General features: G+C 39.4%; 1 protein-coding gene across 1 annotated transcript; it reads right to left on the bottom strand.

Moving 5' to 3' along the window:
• Positions 1–6218: 6218 nt before the first annotated feature.
• Positions 6219–16529, bottom strand: LOC309675016 (cytochrome P450 2J6-like; the record flags this gene model as incomplete). Its single annotated transcript, XM_082487217.1, has 9 exons — positions 6219–6508; positions 7031–7172; positions 8230–8417; positions 9898–10039; positions 10637–10813; positions 12998–13158; positions 14083–14232; positions 14594–14756; positions 16359–16529. 9 exons carry the CDS (start codon positions 16527–16529, stop codon positions 6330–6332), a joined length of 1473 nt encoding a protein of 490 aa, XP_082343343.1. The 3' UTR covers positions 6219–6329.
• Between the last annotated feature and the right edge of the window lie 1124 nt (positions 16530–17653).

The raw sequence follows: 17653 nt of genomic DNA, 5'->3' as shown, positions 1-17653 counted from the left end.
AGACAAGGCCCTTTGCCAAGCCTCACACCATGCAGGAAGTATAAACCTACCATCAGGGGAGTTTACATGTCTGCAATCAGACCATGAAAACCACGTGAGAGGGATTCTGGGCATCACAAAACAGTGACAGTTATAGCCCTGTGTTACAGATCTAGATTGAGATGCTCATGGATAAATGCTTCCCTGTGAAAAATGCCCATTCCCTGAAAGCAAAACACTCGTAAGAGAAACACGTTTTCACCAATCTTCTGAAAACCTGCCAAGATGACTTGTGCATCAGCTTGCTTCTTTCAAGCGCCTCGTCTTTGGAACAGAAACTGTTTCACAGGATTTGTGGCTCTGGGACATGAAACGCCCTTGTCCAGAACAAACAGCCCAAAGTTTGCCAGCCCACAGATTCCAGACCTCCAAGTCAACTAGCCTCCAACCACTCCACTTCGTTATCACTAAAGCATAACTGATTAATGTGTACTAACCAAGTAAGGGATGTTTCTATGTGTCTACAAAAGCTTTGTTTGTTTACAATAAAAAGCTTATTTTTCAAGGCACTTGTTTCTAATTGAACTCCGTTCTTCAATAGGGAAAAAAAATTCTCTTTAAAAAGAAATTCTGATAAGTTTTACCTGTTCTGTTTCCAGTGTAATATTACATAATCTATTTAAAATTCATCAGTTTATCAACAATTTTTCATTTGGAATCAATGTAGTACCCTCCCGGGCCTTTTAGATATTCAAAGATTTTTCCATCTAAATTACTTTTGTCAACAGGAAAAGTCATTTTTGTTCAGTGACCTTTTCCATAGGGACGTGAAGACAAGAAGCCCTGGGGCCTTCACTGCCTCCACGGATGCAGCCTGGCAGCAGGACCCCTAGCTCTTTCTTTAGCCTTGCAACCTCGAGTTTTCACAGTTATTTCATACAAATCCAGGTATTCAAATACCATTGGTCCCTTCAATCTCTTGTCAGGTATACCCACATCCTTTGTCATAGTCTTAACACCAGCCTGAAGCTCTTCCTTCCTTATTTCTTTGGCATCATTTCTGCCAACAGGTTCCTCTGATATGGGGTTCCATATCTCCTTTCATGCTCTGGCTACTTCAGGAGGCTTTAAAACCTTTTTCCTGGTGGCGTTTTCCTGAGGGAGGGAAAAGATTTCCTGTCTTATCCAGACTTTGGCCCTCTGCGTCCCTCCATGATGCTGAGGCCCTGCCCTGGCAGCAGTTGTGTCCTTCTTTCCCGTCTAAAATGGGGGCACACCACAGAGGCAGGAGCAGCCAGGAAAAAATAAAAGGGCAGGAAACAGAGCCAAACAGAAAGCAAATGAGCACTTGCAGCCACCACCATGCTGGAGAAGGGAGTGGGCATGAGGAGGCACCTCCACGCCCCAGCCCTCCTCCATCCCACGTGAGGCCGCCGTTGTGGGAAGCTGCTCTGCAAGGAGGTGCGTGGTTCCCCCTGAAGGGCTGTGTGACACAGTTGGGTAAACCATTCCCCCTGCAAGCCAGCACCCTGCCTTCCCCTCAGGTTGTCTGCAGGCACCAGTCCAGACGCTTTTTTCCCAGATCTTTCTGCAACATTTACCTGTGAGATCTTGGTTGCCTCCCTGCTGCCCACTCAAGATGGTGGCCACAGCCTTCTCTCGGGACTGGCCAGCTCCTAAAATGGCTTCCCTACCACAGCAAGAGGTGCCAGTGGCATCACATTACCCGGCCCCTCTGCCTTCCTCCTTCACACTGGTCAAAGACCAGATTTCTCTCTGGACTCAGCTGGACTTTCTCTGTATCTCCTCTTCACCCAGCATTGCCTTCTTCTTCCTGAGGAATCACATTAAATTTGTCTCCACCAGGTAACAATCTTGGACTTAAACAGAATATATATATATATATGGTTTAGCATTATATTTCTATAGCAGGCAACGAAGATTCAGTTTAAATTCCAACATTCATCTTAGATCTCCAGTTTCCCCAGGGCTATCTTTGTTTCTGCCAGATTTTCAAGTGTGAAAGTCTGAAAAATTGGGGTCCACTTAATTTTTCCCAGATATTTCTCTAGGATGGCACAGCTGCTTGGACCATGTGTATTAAACGCTATAACTCATGCCCAGTGATGATTTTTAAACAGCAAATTTTTCAAGCCTTTTAGCAGACCCCAGGCATTACAACATGCAGCCAAAACCCCACAGGATTCCTGAATGACGAAGCAACAGCCGCAAGGGCTCGATCTGACACCAGGGACGTGGGTGATCCTGTTAGCGTGGGTTGAGATACAGAAAACCAAGAAACAAGAATCGAGTGGTTTTTGTTTCACGTGCAGAAATGGTGATACTCTGATGCTGATTACGTTCTCTGAAACTGAATACATTTTCACAACAAACTGAACGCAGCTGATGAGGCTGTTAGCAACGACCTACCCGAGAGAGGAATGGAGAAGCTGGCACTTACCTATTTGGTTTGGTTTTCCTTAAGCTTTCTGGCAACCACTCCTTTTTCAAAATGGTATTTTCTTACTGCTGTTAGTGATAAGAAAGCCTCAGGCTGCATTCTCCAATTATAACATTATTCCCCTGTATCTTCTGCTTGTGGAGGTGCAGTGGCTGCAATCCATACTGTCATTATCAGCTTCTTATCTTAATGCATACAAGGCAATGCTGTTAGGGAACATAACTATGGCTACTCCGCATGTAATTTAAAGAACTGTATAGAACAGGGGAAAGACAAAAAACTGTGTACTGTAGGAAAGGGAGTAAAACCAGAAAGAGGATACAAGAAAGAACCAGAAAGAAGATGGAAGACACTAGAATGATGAACATCAGACAAATATATGTTACAACAGATAGGAGTGAAGTGAGGTGAGAATAGGTGGAGAGATTTCAGCGAGGAAAGCGTAAGAAGGAAGAGCAGACATCACAGGCTTAGAAGATATCCAAAGAAAAACTTGGAGATGAATGACATTGGACAAGGAAGAAAATGAGTGGAGGAGTGTGCAGGGAGTTGAAAACACAGGTGCAAAAAAGCACATTAAATAGAAAGGGGGTGAACCAGCAAGCAGCTACGTTAGGAGACAGGAAAGGGTAAAGACGTGTTCCTCTCTCAAGAGTCTTTTTGTGCATCAGTTCAGAGTCGAGCTCTCTAACAAGTTCAAAGAAATTGGCTAGAGCTCCTTCTGAAGGCAAATACTACAGGCATCTTATTATATAAGCCAATTTCATACATGTTTGGGAATTATCACAAGGTACTTCAGCCCTACCTGGATTCAATACAGAATACACAAAGTGTGAGTGGTTCTCTGAAAGCTTATTTCACATCAGCCTTTTTAGCAAAGAGTGAAGTCAAATGCAGCCAAACTGGGAGCAAAATTTGAAAGCGGGAAGGCAGACCCAGCAAGACAACACCCAAAGTGGATTTTGGAGATGAAATAGAAGCAAGGAAAGAAGAGTAGAGTGATCTGGGGGGAATGGGATGGCCAATACTTTCTTATATATCTGCTCCACACCAGTCCTGCACCTTTTTTTTGGCTTGGTGGGGACTGCATCCCCTCCCAGAAGCTTACACATTACTTACAGGAAAAGCAGTGTGTAGTCACCTTCAGCCATTGGTCCCTCTGCTCTGTGCTCTTCTACAAATAGCATCAGCTCCTGAAGGCAGAAAGATGAAGCCAACATGGTTATTGAAGTTAAGTTCAGTTGTCTGCTCTCTCCTTCAGCAGGCACCAGAAAACACGAGGGAAGTGGCACTGAAAGGGAGTGCCTTAGGAAAAGCAAGACTGTAGTTTAGATTCTTTCTTTCCTGGATTTGTCTCTTAGCCCTAGAAAAGGGATGAAGAGAGCTGGAATAGTGTATTTCACACTCTCCTCCCTAAGGAGACATTTCACCATCTCCTCTCCTCTCTAAAAGGGGAGCAGAGCTTCCTTTGGAGCCACTATGCACAGCTTGCATAGCAAATACATTCAAAGCTGGATTTCATGCTCTGAAATGTTTGCATTTAAGCTGGCACATGTACTTTTCCCTAGAAAGTATGGACAGACATTTACCATGGATTACTATAGCGTAAGAGTATCTCCCATTAGGTGACACATGGATTACATTCCAGTTTATCTAGGAATATTTTGTAATCTACTTAGATCCTTAAGGCTCAAACATCCAAGGCATATTAAAAAGAATCTGAAAAGAAAATCTCATTAATTCTCAAATGACCCCTAATAACTTGTCTAGAGGCTGGGCTCAAAGCTATACTTTAAGCCACTTGTAACAGTCTTTCTAAAACAGTGGGGGTGACCTTATTGTCTCTACTAACTTGTGAAACTGGAAGACATCTTCTGATGGAAGAATAGTCAAGGGACAGCCTTGACTCAAGAACAAAAATGAAGAGTAAAAAAATTTAGGATAAATGAGAAAATTAGGTAGGTCAGAAAGATGGTACAGACTGCAAAGGTAACCGAACACTTTGGAGAGGCAAGACAAACATGGGAAAGAAGAGGAGGCAGAGGTTCTGGAGGGTGTTGCACAGGTGGGAAAAAAAAAAAATATCTCATTTATTGACACTTGATAGCTTCAAACCTTACTTGGTTTTGAGCTCCATAGACATTTTAACCAGTGGTGCAGCTGGAGCTAGCCTGGAATATGGTTCGCTCACACTGGAAGGAAGATGACTGTGGGTTCTTTTAGATCTGAGGCATGGGATTTATCTTACTTCATTTGATGGAAAATGTATTTATGAGGTTGCGTAGGCTCCATTTTCTTCATAATTACTAAATGCAGCCAGCAGCAGCATTTCTTCAGTGCTATCTGCCAGTTATTTTTTAGGATTAGTAATTTTTAACTTTGGTGCTAAAGGCAAGGGACTGCTGCTGTCATTGCCTGTACTCCTGCTATCCACGTGAAGCACCCCCTTACCAGTCTGGAGCTACTTCCAGGGGGATGTTTATGGTTCCATTATGGAGGGGACTTCACACCAATCACCCACCGGTTTACACATGCTGCCGTCCAGCCCACAGCAGTGAAAAAGGTTGAACCATCCCATAAAGGCAATCCTGCAGTGGAAGAAAATGGCAACCCAGGTTTCATCATGTATGAGATTAGATTTCACATGTCTCTGCCTGTTAGACTGGGATGCTTTAAAATACAAGGTAGGCAGAGGTACGTGGAACAAATACAGCTGATGATGACTTCAGTCCCACAGATGGCACTGTCACCTAATCAGCGTATAGAAACAAACACTCATATGTTGTCCTACCATATCCACTTTGTACCTCATACAGGAAAAACATACTCCCAATGCTGTCAAAAAAACCCATGCCTTGTTAACTGTCAGTAACCAAACTAGAAAAAAGTTAAATATCTACTTTTGCCAAGTCCTTAAGCACCATGGGCTTCAAGAATTCTTTAATAGTGCCAAATCTTTTGTTGGTCATGATAGGCTCATTTATGCTGACTGATGTGAAGTCAGCTAACTGTGATAAAGAATCCATTAAAGAACTGAAAGAATAAATTAAGCTGAATAAATTATTGGAAGATCTAGAGCAAACACCACCAGAAGACTACCTGTCATGAAAAATACGTGTTCCCATGTTGCTGTCAACCACTGGGCTCATAAAAAAGAACAATTTATCAATACACTGTGTCTGCTCCATGTTGTCATTTGTCTTCCAGTCCTTATTCTTTGCCTGTATTATGAAAAGCTCTCCACACCCGGCTGATGAAGCCACTCCTCTATTTGCATCTGAAGGGCTAAAATATTACCTGTTTTAGTGGCTGAAACCCTGAACTGTCTTGCCAGGTGTCAATGATAGAGTTGTATACAACAAGCTTGCACAACAACAAACCTGATCAGTCTAAGGGAATGTTATCTCAGATCATATTATCTGCCCCTCTAGAAAGTTTCCCCCAAGAGCTTCTTTTAACTCCTGTACCCACTAATATCTTGGGGTAGGCTGAAAGACCGCCTACCTCCACAAATATGGCTTATGAGGAAGAACACACAGATCTTTAATCGTGAGACTTCTAATTTATACACTTTGCTTCAAGTTCTTTCTCTGTAAATCCTCTTTCCAGTTAGCAATAAATAAGGCCCAATTCTACTTCTTCCCTTAATGTCTTTATTTGTTACGTATCAGGAGAAATTCACCAAGATTTTCCAAACAGAAAACAAGAACAAGAGATTAACTTTTTGTAGGTACAATCCTCGGGACACAACGGTCTGAAAAGCATCTTTCAGGGAAGCGATTAACCAAATCAAGAGGAAAGCAAAAATCTTAAGATACGCAGAAAGAATTTCACATGCAGAAACAATCTTGCAGAGTAAGTCTTCCCTGAATCTGTGGGGCAGCATTTCCTACCGAGGAACGGCACAGAGCTGGTAGGGAGGTGGTTTCATTGTGCTCCCAAAAACAAGCTTTGTATTGACTTCTTTCACTCCTTCTGGCAGGGTGAATGTGAACGCCTGTAGCAGGGTGGAAAAGACAATAAAGAGCTCCATCCTTGCCAACAGCTCCCCCATACATACACGGTGCCCTGTGAAAAGACAGAAAAGGCAATCAGCCAAGGGATTTCTATCACACCTCCCTTTCTAACTTGCTTGGGTTGTTTGTTTGCTTGTCTTCTGCAGGCTTTGTCCTTTTCTCTTAACTGACTTTGTCACTTAATGATTCAGAACAGAAAGGCTGCTTCTATTTCCCCTGAAAGTTTTAATCTATATTTACAACATGCAGCAAGACATTCTAGAAACGATCACCAGAGTTGCACAGTTTACATTTACAGTCTCCCTAGCACTATGCATTTTGCTGCTACTGTTTTGATAACTAGATCTCTCCTCCAAGAGAAACTAGATCTGTCTTCCAAGAAAAACTTTTCTACGTCATTCTTTCTCTTCCAATCTTTTCCACATACAAATGGACTTCTCTCTTCCTGGAGACCTGTAAAACAGTTGAATATGTTTGTATACCCACATAGATGCCTTCCCAGTCACACTGGGGAATAAACGGATCTGAAGTTGTTATCACATGGAGTAAATAAATCCCTGTTCTGTGGACATACCTATTGAAAATGGTAAGAATGCTTCTCTGTTTACAAAGTTTCCATCTTCATCCAGAAAGTGGCCTGGGTTGAACTGATCAGGTGTCTCCCATTTTCCAGGATCAGACAGGACAGAGTCAATATTTGATAAAATTATGGTGTTCTGAAAAAAGGAGCAGCCACTTCAGTTCTGTCTTATTGTTCATATTCATCAGATAAGCAAATAATGACTAAGCAGCAAAGAATTTTAAGTCCTTAGTCTCCTGTTTTCAAAAATGAGATCAAGCTTTAAAACATTTCATAAGTAGTTTAAACTTTTGAAAATGTTGTGACTTTCCTTTATTACTTGTTGCCAATAAGTTCAATAACATAAATTTTTAGGATTTATAATGTTCATGTTGTTAAAATGTGTTGCTTATATTTTTCCTATTTTAACTAAGTATTTTTATTACTTATTCAGCTTTTGAGTATCAGTTTAATTTTTCCCTTTGTTACTTGATAATTTCTGCAACGCTGGAGTTGCTTTGAACCGATCCAGAAAAAACACATGAAAAAGAGATGAAAAGCAGTGGTGCGAGAATATTTAGAAACAAGCCCTAATGTACCTTCCAGGTACAAAACTTGAAAAAACTTCTGTTTCATAATAGCAATTGCAAGATACTCTTGTTTAAAAGCTCATGATATGAAATTAATTTCAAATTTCCAAGTTTTTCAGTAAAACACTTTTTCCATTTTTGAATGGCCTTTGTTCACCAGCTGACAAGCCGTTTTGACAAGGGACAGACCTGAGATTGCTGGAAATTAAGATGTGAATGGTGACTGGAAATAAACAAGTTTTCTGTTGACAGAAATAATGACTTAAGAACCTACTAATAATTAGGACAAAGCGCACATTTCCTTGCAAAAGGCCAGCCTTAGAGACGGTCATAGCTTAAGGGCACTGCTGGAACCAACAGGACTCAAGAGTTCATGTCCCCAGTCAGGAAAACCCTCAAAAGCCTTTCCATATGCATCTAATGTACCAAAGACCTCCTGAGATCAGCAGTTCTCAATCACACAACTAAATGAGTGATTAAATCAGAAGAAACTAAGAAAGGATAGCGTTTTGGGAATCACTAGCTGAGGTGGCTTCAATCGTTAAAAAGTTACATTAAATCAGTTTTAAAAACTGTTACAAGCGTACCAGACATCTGATATTCAAATATGCAGCATATCTGTACCTTTGGAACAGGAAATCCCAGCAGTTCTGTGTCCTTCAAGGTCTGTCTGGGAAGTGCAATTAAGATTATATTACTGTATCGCTGGATCTCGTGAATGACAGCATTGGTATAGGGCAACTTTTTTCTGTCCTCGTAGCAAATTAAATGGGAACAACCCAGAACAGCATCCAGCTCCTTCTGGACTTTCTCTAAGGAGGAATATTCAGTTTTAAACATACAACAAACAATCTATAAACTTTATACTCATAATTTTTCCTATTGCTTTTCACAGTGAGAATAACATCCAACAAGACGAAAAAGATATTTTATAAAATAAGAATGCCTTCAAATTACCGTACAGATGACCTGAATAAAATTTGACACTGAAGTTGTTTATAGGTTGTGTACCAAGTAATACTTCAAAAATAACACTAGCAGAGTCATTCTATAAGAATATTCAGGTTCCTGTTACATTTACTACTTTGAGGTGATTTATAAGACTTTTATTCAATTTTTTTTTTTTTTTTTTTTTTTTTTTTTTTTACAGACAGGGAATCAACTGGAAAATGAAATATTAATTGTGTATTAGGAGACCAGTTTAGTAACTGATCAAAGATTGTTCTTCACTCAGAACCACATAGATTTTTCTTGTCATCTACAGATGGCCTAAGTGATATTCTGTAATTACCTGACTTGGGAAGCACTTACACAAATTAATTTTCCTCAAGGACTTTTTTTTTTTTTTTTTACTTAGAATCTGAGCTGGAATAGTAATTTCTAATTAACTTCCAAGCAGAAATAGTCTGATTAATACTACAGACTTTATCATTGCCATTAGATTGACCTTATGCATTAGGAAACTTCAGACTGTCTTAATATGCCCTGAGAGGGTGAAAGATCATGTTGTGAAAATTCAGTATGTGCAATCCAGTCTCAAATTTTAGGTCTTCTGAAGAGCTGTTAGATAACAACAATGGGAGATCCTTTCTCCTTACCACTTCCATCATTTTCTTCTTGCCAGCCTCCTGCTGTGCCTTATACCCAGCTTAAACTCTCAAATACGAGGCCTTTGAAGTGATTGGTATACCTTTTAATCCTTTCTAGCCTATACACTCTAACTCTTCCTTTTCACTTATTTTACTCTGCCAACCTATATCTTTCTTCTGTGAATATCATAATTAAAAGCAGTTTCATGCTACTCACTCCAATCTTTTTTATATCTGTCTATATGTAGATATCTATGTTTGAAGTTTTAAGCTTAATAGAATAACCACACGTGAGCAACCTCCCACTGTACTGAAATTATTTCTGCTGCAAAGAAGCCAGGAGCACATCAAAGAGTAGCAGTCATGGCTTGAAAAGGATGACCTGAAGACTCCACCTTGTCCTCCGTTGAAGTCTAAGCATTATTGTCAGTGGAGGGGCAATGCTGCAATTCATCTTATCCAAGACTGGACTTCTCCACCTGATCAGATGAATCACACCCTTCATCCTGTATAGATCTCTTAAAAAGAAAACCTAAAATAACTGGCCTGTATGTTAGAAAGGAAACAGCAAGAGACAGGTACATGCAGTTCACCTGATTCATACCCTAATAATTAGTTCCTCTACTACTCTTTGAACAAGTTCTACTGCTATTTGAATATATATAATTTCTAAAAAGTCGCAGAACTGTTTGAGTGTGCTTACCTTGAATATCAGGATAAACCACCATATAGAGCAATGCCCAACGTAGAGTGGTGGCTGTAGTTTCTGTACCTGCCAGAAAGAGGTCAAACACAGTCTGGATCAAGTTTTCTTCATCATAAGTAGCATCAGCATCTCCTTTAGTCTGCAGATAGAAATTGGAGTTATGGCAAACAAAGAAGTAAAATTTGGACTTGATGATCCCAAGGGTCTCTTCCAACCTAGACAATTCTATGATTCTATGAAACCATCTTGTATCACAGGAATATTTACTGATACTAACCAAAATGAAAAAAAAAACAAAACAAAACAAAACACCACAAATTATAGGGCTAGAAAATAAAACTTTCTGAATAACATGAAGATATTTTCTAATATTCTCCAGTACATTTGTCCATTTATCCTATCCGCATACACTTTTGTTCTTCAGCCATGACAAAGTTACTAATTGTACATGCTTTCTACTCCTGCTGCAAATCCTGTGATAATAGTCAGTTCTAATTAACTGTATGCAGACCTGTTATTATTCTGGTTATAGAAACTCTACCTGTAAATCTACTTACATTATTATTTCATCCTTCTCCTGCCATCTCTTATTGTCAGCTTTTTTAAATTCATCTACCTATAAGCTTTTCTATGAAGAAATTGTATACTTATAAATCTATATTAGACATCATTATAATCAAAGGAGCACTTAAAATCCCCTGTTGTTAGTGGAGCATAAGAGTTCAGAGATACTCACTTTATCTATCTCATCCAAATAGTAATCAATAAAATCTTGATTTTCATCTGATTTTCCTTTTTGTTTGTGGCTTTCAAATTCCTTTGCTAATAGAGAGTTCACAAAATTGATGCTGGACATAGTCTGTTTACACGGTGCTAGGACATGGCTTGCAAGCCAGGGAAACATTTCATATGCCTATAAAAGAGATATTTTAGATATGTGGTATTACTGTCATTAGTAAACTAAATTTGAATCCTAACACAGGCTTCCGGGTAGTGAAAAAAAGCAAATGAAAGACACTGATGACTGCATCTCCACCATTACATTGAAGGGATATTGCCTATCCCATGATTCATTCAAGCCTTTCTTAATCCCATTTTTCCCTGGAGCACAGTTTCTCTTGGTTTTATGCTATAAATTTTCCATTGTGATGTACAAAGAATAAATGAAATTCCTCTGTACCCCAATTATTCGCTAGGCTGAACTTCAGTAGCAAGGACCTCATATAAACATGTCCCTATTCTCATTTTACCCAACATACACATCATTTCTCTCTCATCACTAAAATAACAGATCCAGGCTGACTTCCTTGACATATCTGCTAACTGAAAATAGAAATATCCAAACACAGGTTTACTTTCTTACTATAGGATACCCAGTGCATGGGGATTTTACTCAGATATACCTTCTCAAAGATAAAAAGCAAATATGTCACATCTGTGTGATATGCAAAACGACTTGATGTAGTAGAAATACCAAGCCATGTGGACTCCTTACTGTTTATTCATTGTGCTAAACCTGTTCACGTTCTCGCACTTATACCATTATAAAACCACTTCTCAGCAGAAAAGAAACAAAACACTTTTTACATTAATTCCATTCCTCTATTTCATTTCCCTTTCTTTTTTACCTTTTTACAGATTGCACCGTGTCCTTGCAGTTTCAGTTACTGCAGCTTAAATTATGCATTAGGTCACAATTCTTGGGCTCACCTATTTAACTGGCAGCTGCATTACAAAGATTTATCTTTCCACAAACCTATTCAGATCCCTGGCTTCTATTTCTTCTCCAGCCTACTGCATAATTTTGCTTAAAACTACTTGTCCACTTACCAGGAAAACAGATTAGTACAGCCCATAATTAAAGGATTGTACATCACTGTGAAAGCACTGTGGAAAGCAGGACAGAATGAAATATTGGACTAGAATGTTTTTGCTAGCTGTGGACACACTATTATGAGTTCTTAAGAACAGCTTATACAAATAACTACTGAGAGCAGTCTGGAAATATCTGATCCAGTGTTTACCCTGATTAGAAGATAGCTTAGGAATCATTCCACCTGCATCCTCCAGGAGAAAAAAAAAATAAGTAGTTTTATTTTATTTTATCAAAAGTATCAAATTAGTCCTCAAATTCTGTAGGATCTTGATTACAGCAGTTTCCAGTTAGTAAGAGAACATGCAAATCATGCAAGATGCAAAGCTGGATGAGTTCCAGCAGGTTCTGCAGAAGCAGGCTGCCTCGTAAATTGGTAAATTGACTTCTTGACTATACACAGCATTGTGGTTCCCATTCATAAACAGCTAATGATAAAACTGCCCTTGTTTGAGGCAATCTGTTCCACTGTTTTTGCAGCTGCAGTCACAGCTTCACACAGAAGCAAGATAGCAATTTTTTCTGTCCAGTGAACCAGATGTGAAGTTAAGAGCTGCTGTCTTGAATGGAGACAAATATCATCCAGCAGCTAATGGAGAGTGACTTCCAGCATGTATTACTGAATTCTCATAAGGACCTGCAGAAGTGGTACAGGTGTTGCTGCCAAAAACTATGGGAAAAAGCTATCGTCAAGCAATTTCATGATATGTTACTTTTGCACAAAACAGTTGCTCTATTTAAGTTTCTATGAAGTTAGCTAACAGTAGTGAAGGAAGTAGTAAAGACCTATATTACTCTTGACATTTGTTGACAGTCATACAGTTTCAAATAGTGAAGAAAGCCACTTTGTCAGAGAGAATTTAAGATAAGCCTATTTCAGAGCTTTTCAGATATTTTTACCTATATTTTACTACTGAGTTTCAGTTATAGTTTCAAACACTGGAGTTGTACAAGTAGCATTTTTGCTACTTGTCCTTTTTACATCTCCCAAACACGTAGCAAGCCTGTTAGTTTCCATCCCTGTCCACCAGACATGGGAAATTTCTGTGCTATGACGAAGCATAAGTAATTTAAACAAGTTTTGAACTAGGCATCTGGAATTACTGTTCTGATGCCTACTCCAGCAATTCCAGGTGCTTATTTTTGTTATAAAAGTAACAAACAAGTTGCCTTTTTCATTGTCTATCTATAATGTAAACAAACAAATAAAATCATTTTCCTCACAAAAAAATAGATGCTGTTCCCAAATGCTGTTATAGTATCAATGGATTCAATCAAGCGGTGAAAGTTTTCATCTTCTCTAGAGAAGCGGTGTCCAAAAATCACAGAACAAATCACATTTGAGACAGTATGAACAACAGGCATAGTGGGGTCCAGAGGTTTTCCTGTAAACACAGTGAACATCATTCACCATTAACACTTACTGGTCCTGCTTTTCCCACTGAAAGGAGAGCTAATAACATTTTATAAGCACTTCTGACGTTAATTAGATTGCTGGATGGCAAATCGCATTTTATTGGTAGAAGGCATGAGTAAAAAAGTAATTTCAGACATCAAAAAACCACTGTTGGTCAAAAAAAGGCAAGACTGCTGGTGGGAATGGAATTAGTAGTAGTCGTAGTTATAAAAATACCCAGATTTCACAGAACCTTGGCATCAGTAGGTCTCATGGTTGGCAATAACCAGGGTACGAAAAAGGTCAGCTGAGACATTGTATGAATAAGCAGCTGGATTGAAAAAGAGAACCACCTCCTACTCTCTGCTCATATTCTTGACACCCGAATAACAGAACAATTGAGCATACCTATAGATTCACCCTGTTACCCATCAGCACAATCTGAACAAACTTCCTCTCTTACTGAGGCGGCTATCACAAGCCCTGTGAGGTCAGCTTTTTCCACTGCACTTGCCAGAGCAGAGCCAGAGGGTTGTGGAACCTTGGTCAAAGCTTTTAGTATTTTGTGCTTTGTTTTCCTTTTCTGCAGAGGAATATTGGGTGTCGTGACACTTATTTTGTTACTGTTTGCTGTTACTCTGATTCTGCGATCATGAGTAATGTAAAACTAAGAAGTAATAACACTAACAGACAAGGACCATGGAGTCTCGGTCCTAAGTTCATACTGCGGGGTTTCACATGGAGCACTTCTGCAAGGAAATGTCTCATGCAAATCATATGATACAGACCTTTACGACTCAGCTCTGCCTGTACACTTTAAATTAGTTTGTGTAATCAGTTTCAAAAGCTACAGACAATCCTTTCTTCAGCCAAATCACCCATTGCAGACTGACCTGCATACTAGGTCACATACCATTTGTTTTTTTTAAGTATTCCACCAGGTGACAGGCCTCCTCTTGCAGTCGATACTCCTGGTCTTTTTTCCCTACTCCCATTTTCCTCATTGTTGCAACCCCAAAACGCCTCTGTTGCTTCCAGAGATGACCATTAGAGAACATAACACCTAGGAAAATAATGAACAAATGCTGTTAATGCTTTATAAATTAATGAATTGATACAGTTCATACATCAAAGAACCTTCTCTTTCATTCAATTTTTTCAAATTTTTGCCAGCAGTCTGGCAACACTCCTCTTTCTTCTCCTTTCTTCTAGTTTAGCTATCGATTTCCTGTATAAAAACTCTTAAAATAGCTATGTTCTGCCATTATTTTTCCAACAAAATAAATTTTAAAAAAGTGTTTCATAAAACCTCATGAAAATATTAACCTTTTTTCCCACTGTAAATTAAGGAGTTCGAGGCTCTAAATCAGTTTCCAAAACCAAGGTTAGAACACATAAAAAGAATTCGTGAAAATAATAATTACCATTTCCATGAGTCAAAACATGAAAGGCCTTGCTTGTTGGCCTTCCGGCAACATCTTCAGCATGGACAGTCAGACCTTCCTTCACTGCCTGAAACCCTTGCAGGACAACTACAGGAACGTTTAAAACCCATAAGGTGAAGACATTACCATGAGTTTTGGCCATCTGTAGAACAAAGCAGCAGCAGAATAACGCGGCTAAGGACCAGTACATTCAAATCAAAGATCTTTTCCCTTGGCAGATGCCCCAGGGATGACTGACCTTGAGAAGAGAACATCAAATCTATTCTTACATATAGCATACCTTCAAGTCAGATTTCTATCTAAAGTCTCATTTACTAAAGATCAGGATGTTCCTAAAATGTCAGCCAGCTGATATTGCCAATGTCTGTGATGTTATTTATCAAACGTCTTACAATTCAAGTTTGTAAGAAGAAAATATTACCTTGTGAGTTTTACATGAACAATCTACAAATTCCCCTTTGTGTATTAAATGCAGCAAAAACAGCTGAGGAGGTGGGTAAAGCAGGAATCACCCTCTCCTTTCTAGCTCAGCTGTGATAGCCTTGTCTCCACCACATCATGCACACAGACAACACTAGAAGTGGGCAGGACAGTCCTTTCCCTGGCTGGAGAATTGGGAGCTGGAAAAGTAAAAGGCTGAGGGAAGTGCAACAGTGCGTAGATCAAAGTAGCAAGTCTGTGGGGGAGAGTAGACAGGGAAGAGTGGGGAGTTGCCAAAACATCCCAAGAACTGCAGGACAAGAGGTATACAATGTTTTGCTGCCTGGGAGCAAACGAGGGAACAGATACACACATTGAGCAAAAATTCATACTCGTGCTTACACATCTGTGTTTAATTTCATTTTTGGAAGGACTAATTCATGGCTTTTGAAGTCTTGGGATGAGCAATACTACTCTTCCAGTTCGGGAGGCCAGAAATGGAAGAAAATACAATAGACATGCACTGGCTATAATTTTATGTTGCAGAGTCATATTGCTTTGCCTTAAAATATGCAACTCGGGAGAATAGAACTGGCAGGACATGCAAGAACCAGGGAAAAGAAAGGTTGAGAATAAAGAGTGAAAACAAGGTGCTATTACTTATATTTTTACATTTTAAATATTTAATATGTGTGTATGAGGAACATAAAACACAAGGACACAAATTCTAGAAGTCTTGTGCATTACAACCGGACTTAGAAAACAGACTGAACATAGGCACGCAATGAATTAGTTCAGCTACTTAAAAGCTCAATCAGGCTCAGCAGACTGAAGCCTCTTGTGAAAGTTTGACCAAATTGTATGTCAGAAAAAATATTTTTTTACAATCTTTTGAAAAAAATCTATTGAATAAGCATAAAAAAAATCATCCTTTCTATACTGGAAACACATATGCACTCAGTAGCTACTTCATGGGATATTTAGAAAGTGCCAGTGCAACAACAGTTAATACACAGACATGCAAAAGACTGCACAGAGTGAAAGACTCCGCTGTAAAAATCTATCTTTTTCCTATGTGTAAGACAGGAATATTGTCATCAGTATTGTTCTGTTTGTGTGCATATAAGGTTTTAATGACATGTTTCATAGTAATCTTAAAATTTTCATACCAAGAAACAGATGTTTTAACAAACCCCACCTACTTTCACATTTATACAATTTAGAATAAAACCCTCCCTAGCATTCAAAATATGACTATGTTAAACACTCACTTACTTTTCAATCAGCTTATGAGTCCATAAATTAGTTGCCTGAAAATACATACTTTTTTAAGAAGCTCATGGTGAACTTGGAAGTTCATCTGCAGCAGATTTCCAATGAAGGGGTATGGAGTTGGTCCAGGAGGAAATCGTCTTCGTATCCACTGCAATTTCAGAAACCTCACAAACAGCAGAGACACCACAAAATATACCAGCACCGCACTTACTGTTAACATTTTACTGCTGATTGACAAGGTTACGTCGTCTCTGAAAAACTGATATATAGACAGAGGGTAGATCCACTTTATCTTGCTTTGCTGGTACCTCCCTAAAACAAGAGAAAGCTGTTGAAGCTCTCGTGCCTCTCAGGCCTTCCCTTTTTATTACATTACTTCCCCATCACAGTGTTCTCATGAATGAATGAAGCGTTCTTATTTTTAAGCACATATGACACCCTTCCATTATATTGCAGCTACAAATCTGACAATAGCCAGCTCTTCAAGGGATACAAAATGCAGGTTAATTATATGCCTCTTTGTGCCATGACAGTTGCTGTGACAAAGATCCTTACCCACAGTACTGGTTTCATAAAAAGCCTCTTGCAAGAACAGAGAGATGAAAAAAATTTCCTAAGGGTTGGCTACACACCCAAGGCCAGTAGGATTACTGAAAAGTTCAGGCTCATCAGTAGCCATCACATGCATCAACCACATGCACTGCTCCTTCACTCACCTCATATTATTTCTTGATTCTGATGTTCTCTGCTGTTCCTTTAATATTTTATTTTTCCGCATGGTTTAAATTGTAAGCTCTCTGGGAGACGGACAGACCTTTTAATTTTGTGCCTAGAGCACATAAAACAGACTCTAATCTGTCATTGGGTAACACGAGTTTGATGGCTATAATGGCATAACACCTAAGTATCCCCACACTCCTTATTCAGCTGCATGGACAAGTGGGGCTGTAAGGTCTTCATGACGAAGTAGAAAGCTAAATTTCTTCACTCCCTCCAGCTGCCTCTCAGCTAATTCCCACTGTATTGCCTGTGGCAGGAATAAAGATGTCATACAACTGTCCTTGTGAGCTTCTTTCACAAGCACTCTCATGCAACTGAGCAACTCCATTTGGGAGCTATGGATCACTTTTCCTTTATGGAGGTAGAGCCTATGCCTCTGCAAAGGGGGTCATTTCGGACAATACAGCTTTGGCACTTCTTCAGCACTTGCTCAGGAGCAGCACTAGCTTAGACTCAGCTCATCTGCCTTAGACAGAAGCATGTGGCACTCTGGGAAGTCACCTAGATGACTTAGCTGCTCACACGTCAAACTTACAGAGCTGGTACAGCTGAAAATAAAAGTTG

The sequence above is a fragment of the Vanellus vanellus genome (assembly GCF_965231255.1).
Source record: "Vanellus vanellus genome assembly, chromosome: 8".
NCBI classification, from domain to species: Eukaryota; Metazoa; Chordata; class Aves; order Charadriiformes; family Charadriidae; genus Vanellus; species Vanellus vanellus.
This window is presented reverse-complemented; position numbering and strand designations above follow the sequence as displayed.